Source organism: Lissotriton helveticus, chromosome 1_1 (assembly GCF_964261635.1).
Source record: "Lissotriton helveticus chromosome 1_1, aLisHel1.1, whole genome shotgun sequence".
In the NCBI taxonomy this organism is placed as follows: Eukaryota; Metazoa; Chordata; class Amphibia; order Caudata; family Salamandridae; genus Lissotriton; species Lissotriton helveticus.
The window spans coordinates 608,150,625-608,170,645 of record NC_136057.1 but is presented as its reverse complement, the minus strand read 5'-3'; the positions used below and the strand labels follow the sequence as shown (position 1 = coordinate 608,170,645).

The window sequence follows — 20,021 nt, the reverse complement described above, 5'->3', positions numbered from 1 at the left end:
TTGGGGGGGAAGGAGGGGGGTACTGTGCTTTGCAATGGGTTTAAAAGCATGGGCTGCAGAGTTCCTTGTATGCACTAGCAGTCTAAGAAGGAGTGTTAGGGGAACTTTACATTATCTTTAAACACTGACCATCCTTCACTATTTTAATCTTGGTTGTGGAACCTACGAATAAAGGTCCTGAAGGTATCCATGAGCCAGTTTTAAAGCACTTTCTTATGCTGCACTTTGTTCTATCACAATACCCAGTTACAGAGTGATATTCACTGTTATCACTGTTCCGTCACGTTTATGTTGTTTTGTGTATGTTTTTGTTTCCCCTCCTGTTAGATCTGGGGGTCTCTAGTTGGCAATGGTTATCACCTTTGTCCAAATAGGGACCCTTACTTCTAAGTCAGGACAAGGGGATTACTCTCCTTAATAACCCCTGCTCACCCCCTTGGTAGCTTGGCACGAGCAGACCGGCTTATCTCAGAGGCAGTGTGTTAAGCATTTGTGAATATACACAGCAATACAGTGGTAGCACTACAGATGGACACACACAGGTTTTATAAAAATAGGTATTCTTTATATAGACTTAAACACAAGACCACAAACGACAAAAATCCACAATACTATACTAAAGGTCACTTAAAGGATGATAAAAGTATCTTAGTTCAAGTTGTTGGTAAATGCGACAAAGTTCTCAACAAAGTTCTTGGATGCGGCACGCAAAGTAAACAAAAGGCTTGCAGAAGGGGAGAGGCGTCGGTTCTGTGACCCGGGGGAACGGTTGCGTCCTTCCTCAATGCTTGCGCAGAGTAGTGGACTCGTCGTGAGCCTTACCGGTGCGGAGGTGATGCGTAGATTCTCGACCTGTTGCTGTGCGCAAGATGGCGCCTTGATGCGGTGGCAGCCTTGCAACGACTCTGTACTTGGGAGCCGCGACAGGCCCTGCGATGCGCTTCTCCGGCGATGCGATGACAGCTCTCTCGATGCGTCGCTCTTCTCCGGCGATGCGACAGCAGACAGCTTCGATGAACACACGTTTCCAGGGAGATGCGACGAACTCTCGCTTCTCCGGCGTTGCGATGATTTCAGCTGCGGCGGCGACACGCTTCTTCCAGATTTGGCGCGCTTCCAGCTCCCAGCGGCACGCAAGTGACTGGAGTCAGAATACCCAGCAAGGAAATTCAGCTGGAGCTGAAGTCTTTTGGCCCTGAGACTTCAGCAGGAGGCAAGCACAGTTCAAGCCCTTGGAGAATATTCTGTAGATGAAAGTCCTTACAAAGTTCCTTCTCATTTCCCTTGGCAATGAAGTAACCACTGCAGGCCAACCCAGCAAAACAGCACACTGGCAGGGGGCAGTCCAAACTCCTGCAGCTTCCTTGGTTCTTCTCCTTGGCAGAAAGGTTTCTTGTTCCAGAAGGGATCTGAAGTCTGTGGGACTTGGTCCCAATATTTATACCCCAAAATCCTTTGCTCTCTGAAGGCAGAGAGGCCTCTGCCTACTTCAAACCAGTTCCTGAGCACTGTGTTTACATGACTCTTCTCTTCCTTTCACTGTGCAGGGCAGAAACATCAGACGCCCCACAGGAGGTGGAGCCAGCCCAGGGGAGGGAAGATGCAGCTCTGGAGCACTCTGTTGACAGGATTCCCCTTCTCCTTTCACTGTGCAATCAATCAATCAATCAATCATGCCATTTGTATAGCGCACTACTCACCCGGGAGGGTCTCAAGGCGCTTGGGGGGAGGGGTATGCTACTGCTCGAACAGCCAGGTCTTGAGTTGTTTCCTGAAGGCGAGATGGTCCTGGGTCAGCCGAAGGTGGATGGGGAGGGAGTTCCAAGTCTTGGCAGCCAGGTAAGAGAAGGATCTTCCTCCGGCGGTGGCTCTTCGGATGCGTGGTACGGCTGCGAGGGCGAGGCTGGTGGACCGTAGCTGGCGGGTGGGCGTGTAGAAGGTCAGGCGGTCGTTGAGGTACTTGGGGCCCAGGTCGTGGAGAGACTTGTGTGCGTGGGTGAGGAGCCGGAACGTGATCCTCTTGTCGACAGGGAGCCAGTGCAGGTTCCTCAGGTGGCTGGAGATGTGGCTGCGTCGGGGGACATCCAGGATGAGTCGGGCGGAGGCGTTCTGGATGCGCTGGAGTCTTTTCTGTAGCTTGGCTGTGGTTCCGGCGTACAGGGCGTTTCCGTAGTCCAGTCGGCTGGTGACGAGTGCCTGGGTGACAGTCTTCCTGGTCTCGGTCGGTATCCAGCGGAAGATCTTGCGAAGCATACGCAGGGTGTTGAAGCACGATGAGGAGACGGCGTTCACTTGTCTGGTCATCGAGAGGGAGGGGGTCCAGGATGAAGCCCAGGTTGCGTGCGTGGTCGGTTGGCTTGGGTGCGGTGCCCAGGGCTGGGGGCCACCAGGAGTCGTCCCAGGCGGAGGGCGAAGATCCCAGGATGAGGACTTCCGTCTTGTCCAAGTTCAGTTTCAGGCGGCTGTCCTTCATCCACTCGGCGACGTCTTTCATCCCTTCGTGTAGGCAGGTTCTGGCGGTGTCGGGGTCTCTGGTGAGGGAGAGGATCAGCTGGGTGTCGTCGGCGTAAGAGATGATGTTGAGGTTGTGCTGGCGTGCGATGGCTGCGAGAGGTTTCATGTAGATGTTGAAGAGGGTGGGGCTGAGTGAAGATCCTTGCGGGACGCCGCAGATGACTTCGGTGGCCTCGGAGCGAAACGGGGGAGGCGAACTCTTTGTGTTCTTCCGGCGAGGAACGAGATGATCCACTCCAGTGCCTTCTCTTGGATACCGATGTTGCTGAGGCGCTGGACTAGGGTGCGGTGGCAGACCGTGTCGAACGCAGCGGAGAGGTCCAGGAGGATGAGGGCCACTGTTTCCCCCTTGTCGAGCAGGGTCCGGATGTCGTCGGTGGCTGCGATGAGGGCGGTCTCGGTGCTGTGGTTGGCTCTGAAGCCAGACTGCGAGGGGTCGAGGGATCCGTTCGTCTCGAGGAAGGCGGTCAGCTGTCTGTTGACGATCTTCTCGATGACTTTAGCAGGAAAAGGGAGGAGCGAGATGGGGCGGAAGTTTTTGAGATCGGTGGGGTCCGCTGTAGGTTTCTTCAGGAGGGCGCTGATCTCGGCGTGCTTCCAGCTCTCCGGGAAGGTGGCGGTGTTGAAGGAGGCGTTGATGATGTTCCGGAGTTGGGGTGCGATGGTGGAGTCGGCTTTGTTGAAGACGTGGTGTGGGCAGGGGTCGGTCGGTGATCCGGAGTGGATGGTGTTCATCGTGCGGGCTGTGTCTTCGGTGGTCACCGTGGTCCAGGTGCGAAGGGTGGCGGTGGGGGGCGTTGGTTCGACGGTTGGGTGCGTGGGTGGGGCGCCGAAGCTGTTGTGGATGTCGGCGATCTTGCGGTGGAAGAACGAGGCGAGGGAGTCGCAGAGGTCTTGTGACGGAGTGATGTCGTTGGTGCCGGTGCTGGGGTTGGAGAACTCCTTGACGATAGTGAAGAGCTCTTTGCTGTCGTGGGCGTTGTTGTCCAGTCGTTCCTTCAGGGATTTCTTCTTGGTGGTGCGGATGAGCTGGTGGTGCTTGCGGGTAGCGTGTTTGAGGGCGGTCATGTTGTCGGTGGTCCGGTCGAGGAGCCAGGCTTTCTCGAGGGTGCGGCAGGTCTTCTTGGAGTCCTGGAGGTCGTCGGTGAACCAGGATGCCTTCTTGCTTCTGGGTCTGCTGGGAGGGTTCATTAGTGGCGCGAGGTCGTCGGCGCAGGCGGTCAGCCACTGTGTGAAGTTGCGGGCTGCTTCGTTGGGGTCCGTTGTGTTGGCGGGTGGGCTCTGGCTGAGGGAGGTGGTGAGCTGGTCTGTAGTGATCTTGCTCCAATTCCTGTGAGGTACCTGTTGCGGGTGGTGGTGGGTCATGGATCTTTTGAAGCTGAAGTGGACGCAGCTGTGGAGTCCGGTGGCGTGGCTGAAGGTGATGTACTTGCTGGAAGAGAAGACTGGATCAAGCGTGTGGCCGGCGTAGTGGGTGGGGGTGTTGACCAGTTGCTTGAGTCCGAGGTTGGCGAGGTTTTCCAGCAGGGCGGTGGTGTTGCGGTCCTTGTTGTTCTCCAGGTGGAAGTTGAGGTCCCCGAGGAGGATGTAGTCGGTGGAGGGGAGGGCGTGCGGGCTGATGAAGTCTGTGATGTCTTCGCTGAATTGTGTGCGTGGTCCCGGGGGTCTGTAGACGAGGGTGCCTCTGAGGGTCGTCTTAGGGTCGGTGTGAATCTGGAAGTGGAGATGTTCGGCTGCGGCGAAGGAGTCGTTGGCGTCGGTCGTGATGCGGATGGTGTTCCTGTGGACGATGGCGATGCCACCCCCGGTCTGGTTGATGCGGTCCCTCCTGATGATCTTGTACCCGTCCGGGATGGCGATGGCGATGTCGGGTGCAGAGGAGGCGTTCATCCAGGTTTCCGTGAGGAAGGCGACGTCCGGTGATGTAGCGTCGAGGAGGTTCCAGAGTTCCACGGCGTGTCTGTGGACGGAGCGGGTGTTGATCAGGATGCACTTGAGGTGGTTGCTGCTGGTGTTTGTCTTGGCGGGTGCGGGGCAGGTTCGGAGGCAGGTGAACTTGCAGGTGCAGCAGGTGAAGGGTCCGTGGGTGCGTCTCGGGGTGGCTCGGCCGGCATTGAGTGCGTTGAGAGTGGTGGCGTCGTAGGTCAGTCGGGTCGTCTTGCCTCGGCGGGGAGGGCCAGGGGTCCTGGCGCTGGGCGCGGGCCAGGCGCGGACGGGCGCAGACGGGCTTACCTTTGGCGCGCCTTCGGCGCTCAATCGGCGCTCCAGCTGCGCGCGTCCGCTGCGCGGTCGCTCTGGGGCGTCATAAGTAAGGAGCCGGGAGGGAGGAGCAGCTGGGTGGCGGGAGCGGGGCGGCGAATGGAATCACAGGGGGGCGGGGCTGCAGGGAGGCAGTGGCGGGAAATTCCAAGAAGCAGCGGGCAGCGGGAAATTCCCAGGAGCAGCGGGAAATTCCCAGGAGCAGCGGGAAATTCCCAGGAGCAGCGGGCAGCAAGCGAAGGAATCTGCAGGCAGGAGGCGGCAAAGGCAGGCAGGAGCGGCAGCAGTGAGTGGGGCGACCAAGCCCTGTGGAGGGCTTGGGCAGAGACATCAGACAAGCCACAAGGGGTGGAGCCAGCATTGTGGAGGGAAGGCCCAGCCCTATTCAGGTCCCAGGTGCACTCTCCCCCTCCTGTCTGGAGGTAAATCTCCCTATTCACCACTGGGCTGTCCCAGACTGTCTCCTGGAATTTCCCCAGCCCTGTCACACACAAACCCAGACAAGGAATACACAAGTCAGCAGAGGCGGGCTCAGATGGTTAGGCAAGCAAATACCTACTTTCTAAAAGTGGTATTTGCAAACACAGAATATTAAAATAAACTTTACTAAAAGATGTATTTTATTATTCTGAGTTCAGGCATACTAAACTCGAATTTCTACCATGTTCCCTGAGTCAGTTAGGATTGTAGGGATGTACAATCTTTACTGCCCATTCTAGTCTATGAAAACAGGTAGCCTTCAATAGTGAAAAACGAAAATGGCTGTAATTCACTCTAGAACATGCTACACACATCAGAACATGTCCTACCTTATACTTACAATGCACCCTGCCCTTGGGCCTACCATAGGGGTGTCTAATATGATGCAAAGGGAAGGTTTAGGGACTGGCAAGTGGGTGCACTTGGCCAAGTAGACATGGTAGTCACAGACTACACACAGGCCTTGCAATGGCAGGCCTGAGACACACTTTACACGCTGCTTCTGTGGGTGGCACAACCAGTGCTGCAAGCCCACCAGCAGCATTTGCTCTACAAGCCCTGGGCACACATGGTGCACTGTACTAGGGGCTGACAGTAGATCAAATAAGCCAATCATGGAATCCAATCAGTATATCAATTTAACATAGGGAGCACTTGCACTGTGGCACTAATCAGCAGTAGCACAGGGCCCAAAACATACAACCAGCAAAAATAGGTCAAAACAGAGGAGGCAATTCGTCAAAAATCGAAGGGAGACTCACGCCAATGATGTCAGGTCTAACACCTCCCCTATGCTCCGTCCTGTGCGTGGCTACGCCAGGGCGTTTTGTAAGCAGACAAGATGATGAAGCATGTCACCCACATTTGTGTGTGAGTGAGGGCAGTTTTCAAAACATATTAGTTTTGTCACTATACACTTATGCTCTTGTCTGCGTCACTTGGTTTCTTTCTCCCTACCCCTCTGTGTTTGCATGTTACATTAGGAGGTTCGGGCAGTGGAGAATCTCGTTGACCCTCTCCTCTCTTGTGTGAGTTACGAGTTCCTTGTATGCCCAGCAATTTTTAGGCAAAAAATGTCAAGTAACTCTGGTGATTAATGTACCTGCTGAAGAGAGAGAGCAGAGTTTTGTCCAGGGTAAAGTTTAGACTTATCCTAAATTAGTACAGAGAATTAATATGTCTGCTGCAAAGAACGGGTACATTGTGCATCACAGAACTGTATTTTAAGTAGACAGCTTAGTGGGGGACTGTTTGTCACTGAGATCCTTTTGCTTCTTGCAGTTCATAAGTTACAGTCCTAAGATAGCACAGTGAGCTATGAACAGTAATCAAAGAGCTGCATGCAAACTTCAATGTATAGATCAGAAGCTTTGTTTTTTTCCGAGACTTTCATTATCTTAATGTTGATGAAAGTGGTTCTTTTGAGTGGATATAAATTCTTATTAGCAAAGCAAGCACAAGCTACAGAGTCTCGTTTTGAATCCTGGGTTTAGGATTCTCCAGACCAAGCACTCTTAAAATATACTGCCTACCAAGAATGGATGACGTGTGACTCCTACACCTTGTAGTCCTCATTGCTTTATGTAATCTTTTCTATACACGGATTTGCAAACGTATGATTCATTATCTTTCTATAATGTGCATGTAATGTTAAGTACTCTGATACATGGAATGAGTAGTCCTAAAACAAATGAAATACATGTGAGAGAGTGACTTGGGAGAGATGAGGGGCAGTGATGGAGGGTGGCATTGAGGCAATCCGTAGACGTCGTCTCTGGGCAGTGGCAACAAAAATGATCATACTGGGTGCCGCCAGTGTTAGAGCCATGGAGGGATGGCTGGGGAGTGCACACAAGAAAGAGAGGCGAACCTGTACTTCATGTCTGTACACCTAGTTATTTGAGAGCGGATGAATAGCTTAGGAGGCAATAGGTTGTTGGGCTACTAGGTCACAGGGTACCCTGGGATTGTGAATAGTGGGATTCCCTTGGTTGTAAGCATACCCATTGCCATAAAGGTAAGTTTTTCCTTTCAACTCATCCAGTCATTCTGAACCTCTTTAAAAACTGTTTTGTTTCCAGTCACAGCAAAATCTAATTTCAAGTTACTTTTTTCTCCAGGAGATTACAATACCTTCCGTAACGATAGTGTATTTTGGGTGACCTTTTCCTGCATAGCTGTATTGGTCCCTGTTCTTCTTCTTGCTTGTCCAAGAGTTGTGAGTACTTTTTATGTTTAGTTTGCATTTCAGACTGGGGGGGGGGATGTTCGTTTTTGTTTTCTTTTGGTCCTGTAACACGCTTACTATGAACATCCTTGGAAACCTCTTCACGACTAGTGTTTAACTGTCATTGATTGGTGACATCACATAGACTGATAATGTGAGGAACTTCTTTGATTGTTATATTTCCTTGGAGAGCTAAAGAGGGGGGGGGGGGTACTTCAGTAGTCTAAGTGTAGTAAAAAAAAAAAAGTAGCTCAGCTGCGATTGTTAGGGTACACTGCAAGGCATAAGAGTATGGTGCCTAGTACAGCTCTGCCAAGTTTCCACATCCGGCATTAGACTAACGCATTTCCGTGTGGTAGTGCGCATCACTGCACTGAAATGCATTGTCACGCATAATGCATTAGTGCCTGTGCCGTCAAGGAGGAGGGCTAGTATGTTGCTTAAGAACAACTAAAGCTGGAATTGCAGCGCGCTGGCTCAGAGTCCACAGATCACGTTGCTTGCTACTGAAATTAACAATGTAACATAGGATATATCCAACACGGCCGCCGTGCAGCATATTTGATACATCAGTGATGACAGATGTGATGTGAGAGTGAGGGTCAGTGAGCTTTTTGACGCACAGGCGGGACTTCCTGCTGCCCCCCATGGTGGTGCCAGGGCGCAGGCGGCTGCAATTCACCAGGTTTTGGCAGGCTGGACATTTTTCGGGTTTGTTTTCATTTCCGTCAGTACCTAAATGCTTTATGATACTTAAAAGATGAATTATCTTTAGGAGAGGAAGTTGGTCTATGACTAGCCCGCCCATTAAATGAAATACATATTTCACTAGTATTACTAGGTAACCATGAAGTAATATTGTTTGCCCGTAAAATACAGGTTCTTAAAGCCACTGCGTGCTGTGCAATAAAAACACCCCAAAAAAAGTGTAATATGAGAGCAGTAGATAGCAAGCTCAAGGCACACGGTACCAACATTCATTTAATCTACCAACATTTCATGCCTACTGTCTCTATGCTCACCGTTTGCTTCTATACATGCCACACATAATGATTATACTATCATCTGAACAGTGGCATGGATCAATTGCTGTGTCAACTAGTTCGCACACTCTGACCGCTTGCATATATTTAAATCTGACTGTCTTTTTCGTAGGTAACACATTGATGCTTTATGCCACAAAATGTTACATATTGTTTTTTTCAAATTTTATATTGGGAATCTACTCACGAATATTATAGAGTAAAGTAGTGGGGTGGATAAATCTATATTGTGATTTAAAATTGGTTGGTACTAATATTTGGTGACTTTTCTTTTTTTCCAGTTGAACATACTGACTTGTGTAATAATAGGATCCCACGTGGTGATTTTAGCAATTGACAGTTACCTGTATACAAGCCTTACTTATATCACGTTAAACATACTCAAGAGGGCGCTTAATAGTGACTTCAGTAGAGCCTACACCAATGTGCCTTTCCAGAAAAATGGTAAGTGTACCCCCTTCTATTGGTAATAAAGGGGTGGTATTCTGTGTGTGTGTGGCTGTTGGGGAGGGCTCAGTAAAACAGCACTGCATTTTGTTATATGGAGAACGAGTCTGTGGAGAAGTGGTCTTTTTAATGACTCACTGTGACATTTGGAGACAGTCTTCTTCCTGGTTCCAGTTCATAGTTGTGATCTGGGACAACTGACCTAAATTCCTATTGCCCCCTTCCTTCCAACATTCGGACAAGTTGATGGATTATTATTTTGACGATTAGTTACTGACCTGGTTGAGCTCATAGAAAATGTTAGCCTTCGTAACTATGTTTTTCTTTTTTTACAATGTTCAATTAAGGGGGTTAGGATTATAAAAATGTGGTCATTCATTTATTCAACATTGTGTGTAGCAAGGTGTCTCCTGTAGAAAACCTTTAAGCCCAATTAACAAATTTGAGGTAAAGGGGATTCCTCTAATACATGAACAGACTGAAGTTACAAACGTTTTAGAAGGTATTTTAAGATGTGTTACTTAAACTTTAAGCATCCAGCACACACCCAACAAAAACAAATACTGACGTTGGTTAGACCAATGTCTGGATTTAGGTGTTGGAAATTATGCTAACTACCTAATTGTCAAGTTAACTGGATATAAGTAGCCTGCTAATTAACTTTCAACAACAGAGGACAGACTAAACACTGGTGAATACGAGGAGCTATTTGTTCCCAGTGACGAAGAATAAGCATCCATTCTAAAACTGTTCGGCTTCTCCAGTCTTCCACATAGTCTATCGTAAAGTGGTGCTCAAAACAGTGGTTGCTGGAGCGAGAAAATCTTAAATTCGTAACTAGTCAACACACCAAGTCGCAGTGTTTTTAATGTCAGTTTTTTTTAAGCACACTCAAACTTCTGTTTTGCATAGAAACACTCTCTCGAAATACATGGGCCCACATGGCTAAGATATTTCAAGGTCAAAACTCCGAACACCTTATTTAGGTAGACAACACCCCAATGAACTTCAAGTTAGACAATGATTGTGGGGACCAAACTCAGGTGTTGAATTTCCTGAAACGAGTTCAGGGCTGGAAGAAGAGCAATTGACTGTCTCTCTGTGCAGGGATGAAAGTGGTAAGTAAAGCTGCTGCTGATGCACCTTTTCTGGATTGTAGGCTTTTCTGACAAGGGTGGACAAGTATACCTACCTACACCCTCTCACAGGATTGTGGGGACACTGAGGAATGTGACTTAAGGAGAACACACCTTTTTATCGCTACCCCTGGTGAAAAGGAGGCTTAAAAATCTTCAATGGTCAAAAAATGTACAGTCTCCCAAAACTGTTATTTTCTTGTGTGTCAATGTATTTTTATTTATTGCACTTGTATTGTGTGGTTAGGAGACTATCTGCTGTATAAATAGTAGCCTATGGAGTAAACTGTGAGCACTGTACACATTGATGCTCCAGTATATGCTGCTTCCCAAGTTCCTCATAAATATCTGAGCGGAATGGCAAATATATATACTTTCTGCCATGCTAGATCATCAGTTCAGCAACAGTAGTGCGCTCTGTTCTCCCTGTGTTTTGATGGGTATCTAATAGCAATGTAGAGGCCTGACCCAGAGCATCTAACTAGTCCCACCCTGGAATTCCTAACTTGGATTGGTAGAAGCTATTTTCTCGTGAAGTAGAATTATAATAATCTTAATAAAATCATTTATTAAGTACCTGGTTACATCAATAGGCGTGTCCCCGCGCTAGAACTACTACGTAAAAAAGTGACTGGGGGAAACAGAAAGCAATGAAACTGGGGCAATACGAACATAAGCCCTCGGAGCTGGAAGAGCCAAGTTTTCAATCTTTTTTGGAAAATGCTCTCCGATTGCTCTACTCGAAGAAAAAGAGGTAATTCATTCCAGTTTTTCGCTACCAAATGAACGCGCACCCATTCTTGCTCTTCGGATTTTAGGGACTTTATGTTATGTTATGTTATGTTATTTATTTCTTCTATAGCGCACGGCTACTCCAAAGGAGCATCCCGGCGCTTTAGCGAAGAGAACTTATGCAGAGTGACAAAACATAACAACTAAAAGCTGAAAGAAAGAAAAAACCAGAAAAGAAACCCTATGCAGAAAAAAGCCAAGTCTTTAATTCCTTCCTGAATACAAGAAGGTTGCTTGCCCTTCTTAAAGTCAGAGGGAGCTCATTCCAGCCCCGCGAGGCCAGGTAATGAAAAGCCCGGCCTCCAGTTCTGGTGCGCTTAATGACCGGAACAACCACTTTGGCCAATGAGGAAGAACGTAGAGCCCTGCTAGGCTGGTAAAAAGAGACCCGTTTCCCAATATACTTGGGACCAATACCATGAAGGGCTTTGAAAACAAGAGTGAGGCTTTTAAAGAGGATCCTTTTAGAGATGGGCAACCAATGCAAAGCTTTTAGTAGCTCCGCAGCGTTGGCCCGTCTTGGAAGTCCGAAAATAGCTCGGGCCGCAGAATTCTGCACCACTTGCAGGCGGGTCAAAAGATATTTGGGTAGACCCAAATAGAGGGCGTTCGCATAGTCTAAACGCGACCCTATTAACGCCTGCACGATGGTTCTTTTGTGGTGATGTGACAGCAAAGGAAGAAATTTCCTAAGCATCCTGAGAATGCCAAAGCATTTCCCTGCGAGCCCGATGACATGGGGCCGAAAGGATAAGTCACAATCAATCAGAATTCCTAGATTCTTTGCCTTCACAGAGGCAGTGTCCGGGGGAAACATGTCCTGTGGCCACCATGCCTTCCAGTTGGAAACAGGAGTGCAGCCAAAGAAAAGCAACTCCGATTTGTCGGAGTTGCATTTAAGACCCTGACAACGGAACCACTCGAAGACAGCCTCGAGACAGTCCCTAATCCGTACGCCATCGAAGAACCCACCACTGTCACATGTGAACAGAAGAAGGGTATCGTCGGCATAGGATATGATCTGGGCGCCGAAGGATTCCGCAACTGCCGCTAGAGTGGCCAAAAAGATGTTAAACAGCATGGGGCTAAGAATGGAACCCTGAGGTACCCCCACCTCTAGCGGCAGCATATCAGCGGAAAAAGGAGGCGCCCAGATCATTTGCCGGCGGCCGGTCAGAAAGGATTTAAACCAGCTCAACACCGTCCCCCACTTTAACCATGTGAGTCCCCGATGCGGTGGGTTATGGGGACAAGAAGATCATGATGATAGCTGGGTCCTTTGCCCTGCAGACTGCAGTGGCAAAAGCACAGGGCTTTAAAAAGATTTTATTGACAGGCAGCCAATGCAGAGAGTCGAGGGCTTTCACAGAGGAGGCCCTCCTAGGTAAGTCGAGTACTAGAAATGCTACTGCATTTTGAATGCGTTGTAGCCAATGGAGTTTTTTTTTTATTTGCTCCGTGATAAATTACATTTCCATAGTCCAACTGGGATATTACAAGCGTGTGAACCAGGGTTTTTCTGGTTGAAATAGGGAGAATGTACAGAGTTTTCCTCAACATTTTGAGGGTTCCAAACATTTATTTCCCTGTAACCTTCCTAGTTTGGGTCTCAAAGGAGAGTTTAGGGTCCAGCCAAACTCCTAGATTGTTAACTTTCTACTTAGGAATGGGTGTAGAATCCAGAGTCAGGGGCCACCAAGCTGAGGACCAGATGGAAGGGGACCTCCCTACAACCAAGACCTCAGTTTTACTGCTGGTCCGGTTATGGCAATTACTTGACATCCAGGACGCAAGGTCCCTCAAACAGGAAGAGAACTAGATGACTGTATCTTCTGAGTTATGGAATAAAGTGACAACAAGCTGTGTGTCGTCCGCATAGGACAGAATGGTGACGTGTTTTTCCACACTCTTCAAGAATTGAATTATTGAATGTGAAAAGGTCTTTGACCTTAAGGACAAAGGCCTTTGGATTGACCCAGCTTGGTGGGTTGTGTTTGAGGAAGAAACAAGCCACAGCCCTGTGCAGCACCATGAGGTCTGATGACCTGCCAAGGACATTTCAGGACTGCAAGTGCAGTGAGCCTGCATTGTTGTCGTCTGGCCACATAACTAAACTGTTTTTTTGAGCATCTGTATCACAACATGTGAAGCCCGCAAGAGAAACACAATGGCATTTCATCCATACCCTAGATTGTACAATAGTTTACCAGTTGCTGAGGCTAATCACTGTGATTCCAGAACCATTTAAATCTCATCTCAGCCCTTAGAATTATGGAAATGTTTTGCTTAGACTTTGATGTTGGATTCCAATTCTATGTACCAGATTCCTTGTTCCAGGCGCTGAACGTATAGATCCAGCTGTGTTCTTGGCCATAGGTGTCCCTCCCAGCTGACTGCAACCAGCTGTTCGGAACATTTGAGGCCTTTAAGTTTAGTACCCCTGAGGGAAAATACACTGGGAGAGTGCACAAATCTAGTTGATGTAAACCCTCTTGCCACCCCTTCTCCCACCTTACAAAAACATTGTAGTGGAAACCCGGTAGGATAGCAACTCTTCTTCCTTTTGGTCCAGTGACCAACACAGACCTCCGGAGCTCAGTTGCCCCTTTAACCAGATAATGATCCTTGGAAAACTGTCCGTTTGCACCCTATATCCATACTGTGACTTGCATGGAATCACCCCTCCGTTTTGAATTGTTACTTTTTATGACATATGCATGCTTTGTATTTGGAACATTTTGGACGATTCTCAAACTTTTAGGCTCAAACCTACTGAAGTATTTCTTTCCTTGCCCCAGGACTGCAAAAAAAAAAGGGCAGATGTGTGTCATCACACAAGTTGTAGCATTCCATTTGGCTAGATCAAACACTGCGGGAGGGAGAAAGCTCAGAGAGGGTCACCCTGTCTTCCCCAGGCCAAGCATTGAGTACATGCTTCACTAAGAGAGCCCTGCCCAGATCTGATATTCTACAAGTATCCCTATTTTCACGTTCCCCAGGGAAGGTGAAAACAGGGATGCCGCTTGGTTTCATTGCTCCATTGACTAAAACTTGTAAATACTACTATAGTAAAACGTGTGTCCCAGTTGCTAACAAAGTTTCAGAGCGCACCCGAACAAGCCCACATTGGTAAATAGAACTCTATTTTCTTTAAACAGTCGAGCCTTACAAGGTAAGCACTAAAATTGTGGGTGGGGGTTCATATCATCCTCAGACGTTGCTAGGACCATTGAGACTTTGTGGTTTTCCTTATTTTAAATGCCCTACTTCCATTTGTGTAAATAAGACCTATTGATTTTGCACTTTAACTGGACATTGAGTTAATTGAGAATAATCACTTATTTCATACCGCTGTCTGATTCACTAACCCTCTACCACCCCTTGCAGTAAACCTTGACTGCTCACCTTCACATGCATAAAGGGGAGTAAGTACATTGCTTATCCATTTGGAAAGTAGCCGTTTTGGAAATCGGTGTTAAACGGTATCTAACCCTCTGGACAGGGACCTTTGGCTGCCTTCGTACTCTAAATTCCTTTAGACCAGCCCTCCATAAGTACCACCCTCTTTACCATCTCTTCCATTCTACTTCTGACTTGTATTCTACATTATTTTGCCTGTTGCTTATTGGACTGTGTTGGGTGATAGCGATACACCCAAAGTGGTACTCCTTTTAACATAACTAGCCCATGACAAAATTGTTAGTGGATCCTGATCAAAATAAACTTGTCCACTTATAAACCCTTACAAAACATATGGCATTTTAACCAGTTTACCCATATTTCGTCTTTGTTAAACCCAGCCATATAACTAGTAGTTAACATATTTTCATTCATTATTAGCTAAGCAGTATTCTGTAAGTAGAGGGGGTTTAAGCAGGTTATTTCAGTAAGAAAAAGAATAAAGAGCACCTTTTGATTCAGCCAAAAATGTTTTGTACTTTAAAGTGAAGTGTTTTCCCAACGATTTGGATATGTGTTCTTAAACCGAAAACATTGCAAGCAGATTATTGTATAGTGCAGTGAGGGAAAGATCGCAATAAGCTGGTTAAAAAAATCTCAGTCCTGCTGAGAGTTGAGAAGGGAGGAGCAGGATTCACCCTTATGATCTGAGGATTCAGCAAGATAGCCCAGTTTTTGGCAAGGGGTAGTTTGTTGCCTGCAATAGACAGCTAGACAACTAGAGTCCAACTCGAGGTCACTTGCGACAACAGCCAAGCACTGCCTGCTCATACTTATCCCAAGCCACAAAGACAGGAAGGCACGCTATGAATTTGCACCGCTGGGCCTGCTACTGGCCAAGCACATTGTTGCTGTCCGCTGGATGACCCCTCTGGGACCCACAATACTGGCATATTCTAAGGATTTGGCTGAATGAACCTGGGCAGAATTGAAGCGAATGAGAGGTTTGAACAGCTTAATGCTTAGAGGATGACTGCCAGGAATGGGAGTGCATGCTACATGGAGTAACGGTGGTGCTGGGGGTCCTTCCCAACAGCACGAGCCTGGATGAGGGGGCATCGACCCATTGTGGAAGGGTCGCATACACTGCGGGATGGTGACACACAGATGGACACCAGTATTGACTAAAGTCAGCGAGTACTTAGCCAGAGAGGGTGGTTAGGGACACTAATAACTACTAAATAGTTATAGGTTCTGACGAAAGGAGGCTGTGGGTAGTGACCAGGATGGAGAGGAGGTCGATGAGTACAGAGGCTGGTCGATATCTTGTCCCCATTTGCTGCAGAGTAGGGGGTTTCTACAGAATAACACGCACGTCCAGTGATTCCAGCACAAAACCTTTCTGAGCCCAGACCACAAATAAACCAGGAGAGTTAACCCCAACTGTCAATTCAACTTGAAAATTAAGTACACCCGCATGCCTTATGACCCAAATCCTTTCGTTCATATGCAGTCAACCCCTGGAGTGACTAACCTTTCTTGATCAAATTTTAAACCATAAGAGCAATCAAAGTACTTGTTTTCAGAGCTAAGTTGCTTCTTGTTTTGTTGTCTGTCCTAGATTTTATCATCATTACTGTGTGGATGATCTTGATCGTGAGTGGAGCACTAACTCAGTATCACCGAGAGAAGGAAAGACATCCATTCCCGCCACACCCATACCTTGTGTGGAAGCGGGACAGGGAGCGCAGGAAAACAAACATCCTGGATCCAAGTCACCACATTCCACCCCTAAAAGAGAGATTGCAGGGCCACCTTAACCGGTTCAGAGACCTGTTCAGAAAAAAGCAGTCCATTGGAGAGAGAACACCACTGCTCTATGACTAAACAAGTCTACGATGTGTTAATTTACCTTGTATGAGTGCAGGACTTGCAGATCAAATAATGGTGATACCCAAAATGTGTTCTTGGCATTATCTCCTTAAAGCCAGAGATGTTTGTAGTCTCTGAAATGGTGATTATTGATGTGATGTATATGTGTTTTGTTAAAACTGAAGAATCATGGTAATTGGTCGAGTTTTACACCAGCAAAAAATATCTCTTTGGCAAGACATGAGTCATATTGACCAGCAAGAGGAAGTAGAGTTTTGTCAGAGTTGGGATTTCGACACGGAATGTTGACATAATTTTTCATGTCATACACCCTTTAGGTAATCAGTGACGCCTACATTAAAAATGCTTGAAGTAAGGTTAGATAAACCAAATAAATGTATTTTAATTGGTGAGCATAGCTTATATAATGTGGGACCTTTTTTAAGAAAGCCGAATTAAAATGTTGGTTTACTGTACCAGCTATAGATCTGCATTGCTGTTTCACACATTGGGTGTAGTGATTCAGAATCCCAAATTTAGCTCTTTCTGTGTATTATTCACTGCCACATTTTTTAGGTCACTTTAAAGTAACCCAAGCAATTTTATTTTTGCTGGTTACTACCGTGCACAGAGAGCTAACAGAATCTAGACTGGATTGTGTAAGTTTTCTTTGGGGACCACAAATCCTTGCATACACCAGCCAAACCTTTGTTAAAATTGTACACACATGCATGGTTAAGCTTACTTTAATGAAGCCGGATTACATAGTTGGTGGTGTAAATGACTTCTTCCCTGGTCTGTCGAAATATTGTAATTCTGCATGTCTGTGCAACTCGTGCATTACGTTTTATTTTTATAATATTGTCACTATTTTATAGTGTAATAAAAAAAATAACTGCACAATTATTTTCTCCTTTTTAGATCAAAATACACTAAGCTAATTACATTTTTTAAGTTTTTCTTTTTCTGATGGCTTACTGTTTCATTTGTGTTCATGTAATATTTGTTGACATTGACACTTCCTATTTACGTATCGCTCACCTATTCTTTCTAGATTTGTAATACTTTTTTGTTACATAGACAAATGATGTGAAAGCAAAATGCCTATGGAAGGGCCAAGAAAAAGCACTCCTCAGTCAACCTCAACATGTTGTTCTGTTCTGCACTCTTTCTATACACTGTCCCGTGCAGAATGGTTTTCGAGCAGCTTTTTCCTTTTGTCATTTGCCTTTTAGTCCAGGTATCTGCAAAACAAAAACATTGATCCGTTTTTTGATGCCATACAAATCCTTCGGCTGAGGAACCCGATCATCTGTGCATTGGTTTTCTGTGACTACTTCTTCTTCATTGTAATACTGTGCTGGAAAAGAGCATTCTTGTCCCGTTTTTCTCCTAAAGTTTGGCCAGTTGAATTGCTGGTTCTGCAAAGGCTGTATTATTCGGTATTCAGCTCGCCTGGGTAGACTTTTCTCCAGAGCAGCTTTCTCAGGAAATACATAAGATTCTAAAGGTATGCCATTTACATGCTGTTGCGGAAAACCACATTCTGGCTTAAATGTTGTGCCTTAGATTTTCATCGACTTTGTTTTCACAGGGAGTATGGATTTGAACAATGTATTGAAATGCCATCAGTAGCTTAAGTAACCAAGACCAGTTTGCTGCTTTTCAACATCTGTGATGAAATAATTTACCAGAGGTTGAAAAGCTCATTCATCATCTATGGAGAAAATAATTGTTGCAGAGCATTAAGGCGTTCATTTCCTAAGCTGTGCAATCAGTACAATTTGATGGATCAAATTATTTGCATCCATACATTGCCTGCCCAGGTATGCAATATTATTGTGCAGTCTGTCGGGCATTTATTAATAATATTATGCAGTCATATAGCATTATTAAGCAGTCTCTGCTTTTGTAGCGGACTTCACAGGCATTTCAAAGTCCACATGTTCCTTTCAAACCACCTAGTGCAGATTACAATGCGGTTTACACACTTTACACGTTATACTTTATACAAACCTTTAAAAACATTTTCTAAAGGTGTTTCTATAGATCCTGGTGCCAAAGACGAGAAGATACATTTTCTGACTGTTGGGAAAATGTTTTCAAAACCACATCTCTTTCTCGAAATGAAACTCCTGGTTCACGAGTAAAGAAAATGCCTTTATCCTTTCAAGCAGTACATTGGCACTGCAGGACACACTGTCGCTGGCTTTCATGAACATGCTGAGTGATTATGGGCAATATTACTGTTTTGTTAAAAGTAAATCTTGTTAAAACGTTTCATGCGTGTTCAAAAATATTCTGTACAAGCGCAACATGTGTATGAAGATACGATGATCCTAACATACAATTTGTACTGTTTATGTCGATACGTATTTACCAATCGTGATGAACCTGAATATAACTGTGCCACATGTTTTTTAATAAAAAGATACAAAAATATATATATTCTGTATAATGAATTCATCAACAATCATGTTTCAGCAAATTGCACAAATGTCGCCTCTTAAACTGTAAGTCATATACAGAACAAAGTTTAATATGGATGTACTTCTGAGACCGTCATGATTCTGTAAAGGTATTGCTGCAAAGATGTTGACCGTATTTGTTCCTAGCACTGAAAGATTTAGTATCCATGTCTGTCTGAAAGTGATTCACTTAGGTTGTCTATAACCACTGTTTTCACATGTAACTTTTTTGTGTCTCATCCTCTATTGAATGTAAATGCTGTAAAACACCCTAAAACTCGAGCCCAGTGGACACATTTTTGTATGCTGAATCTCATTTTTATATTAAAAATGTGAGATTGACAAATTAACTATTGTGACGTTTTTATTTCCTTTATATGCGTTCTAGGGTTGGGGTCTTACAATCTCCCACATGCCTAATCTGGTCACCAGAGTCAAGTAGTACAATTTGTAATACAGGTCAAAGGAACATTGAATGTAGACTTGAAAAACAAAAACTTTTTCCACACAGCGTAAAGTACACCTTGAAATCACGTGTCACTTAATGATCACCAATAATTGATTCAGGTAAGTTTTCTTCACCGATCCTAGATTTACATGCATTGAGCGCTGACATGAAGCGCAGTGCTCATTAAAATCATTTCAGTCAGTCTAAGATTAAACTTTGTGCTGGACTGTTTTTTTTTTTTTTCTTAGTGTCAAAATATTTTAAAAAGCACTTTCTAACCTTGAAGTCTGAAAATATATGAAGCAAATTCAGCTACAAAAAACTATGACTGGAAAGTGCTTAAGCCAATTTCAGTCTCATAAGTGGGGCTTTACAAGTATTCCCCTCCTACCTTTCCTTGTTATTTGTTTTGAATTTGATGGACAGTTATCTTGGTGTAGCCTCTGTTTTTACATACACAAATGGTATGATTTCCAAAGTTAATTGTTGCTCAGGTGTTGGTAAGATCTGTTTGCAGTTTTAAGAAAGTACCCGGCTGTCTCCTTCTTTGTATGATACTGATATTGTTAATTGTAAGTTAGGGCTTATTCAGGGATTAGTGTAAATATTTGGCTTGTTACAAATAGTCATGAAAATAATTGGTCTCACCTGAAGAAGTTGTTACGGCTACAAACCCCCTTTCTGGTTCAAGCTGAATTGCTTGCTCTTATGTTAAAAACTGTTGAGACAACCTTTCTCACCTGCTGTAATCTTGAGTTAACAAAGGCTGCTACAGTGCTAGCTATCACTGAAAATTAATTGGAGCAGTCATGCCATTGATCAATTTAAAATTGTTGACAGTCAGGTAGTGACAGAAAGTGACAATGGTAAGGAAAAGTGAGATCCTATGAAAAAAAAGTGTATCCTAAGATCAAACATCCCTGGGTGCTTCACAAA

The 20,021-nt window shown here is 45.6% G+C and overlaps 1 protein-coding gene across 1 annotated transcript in view; it reads left to right on the top strand.

The window, feature by feature from the left end:
* Positions 1-18,987, top strand: part of TM7SF3 (transmembrane 7 superfamily member 3) — a 220,703-nt gene extending 201,716 nt beyond the window's left edge. The window contains exons 10-12 of the mRNA XM_078674122.1: positions 7,374-7,471; positions 8,805-8,967; positions 15,919-18,987. Of these exons, the coding sequence (XP_078530248.1) occupies positions 7,374-7,471; positions 8,805-8,967; positions 15,919-16,184 (527 nt within the window). The 3' untranslated portion in view covers positions 16,185-18,987. The remainder of the gene's footprint in view (positions 1-7,373; positions 7,472-8,804; positions 8,968-15,918) is intronic.
* The last annotated feature ends 1,034 nt before the right edge of the window (positions 18,988-20,021 follow it).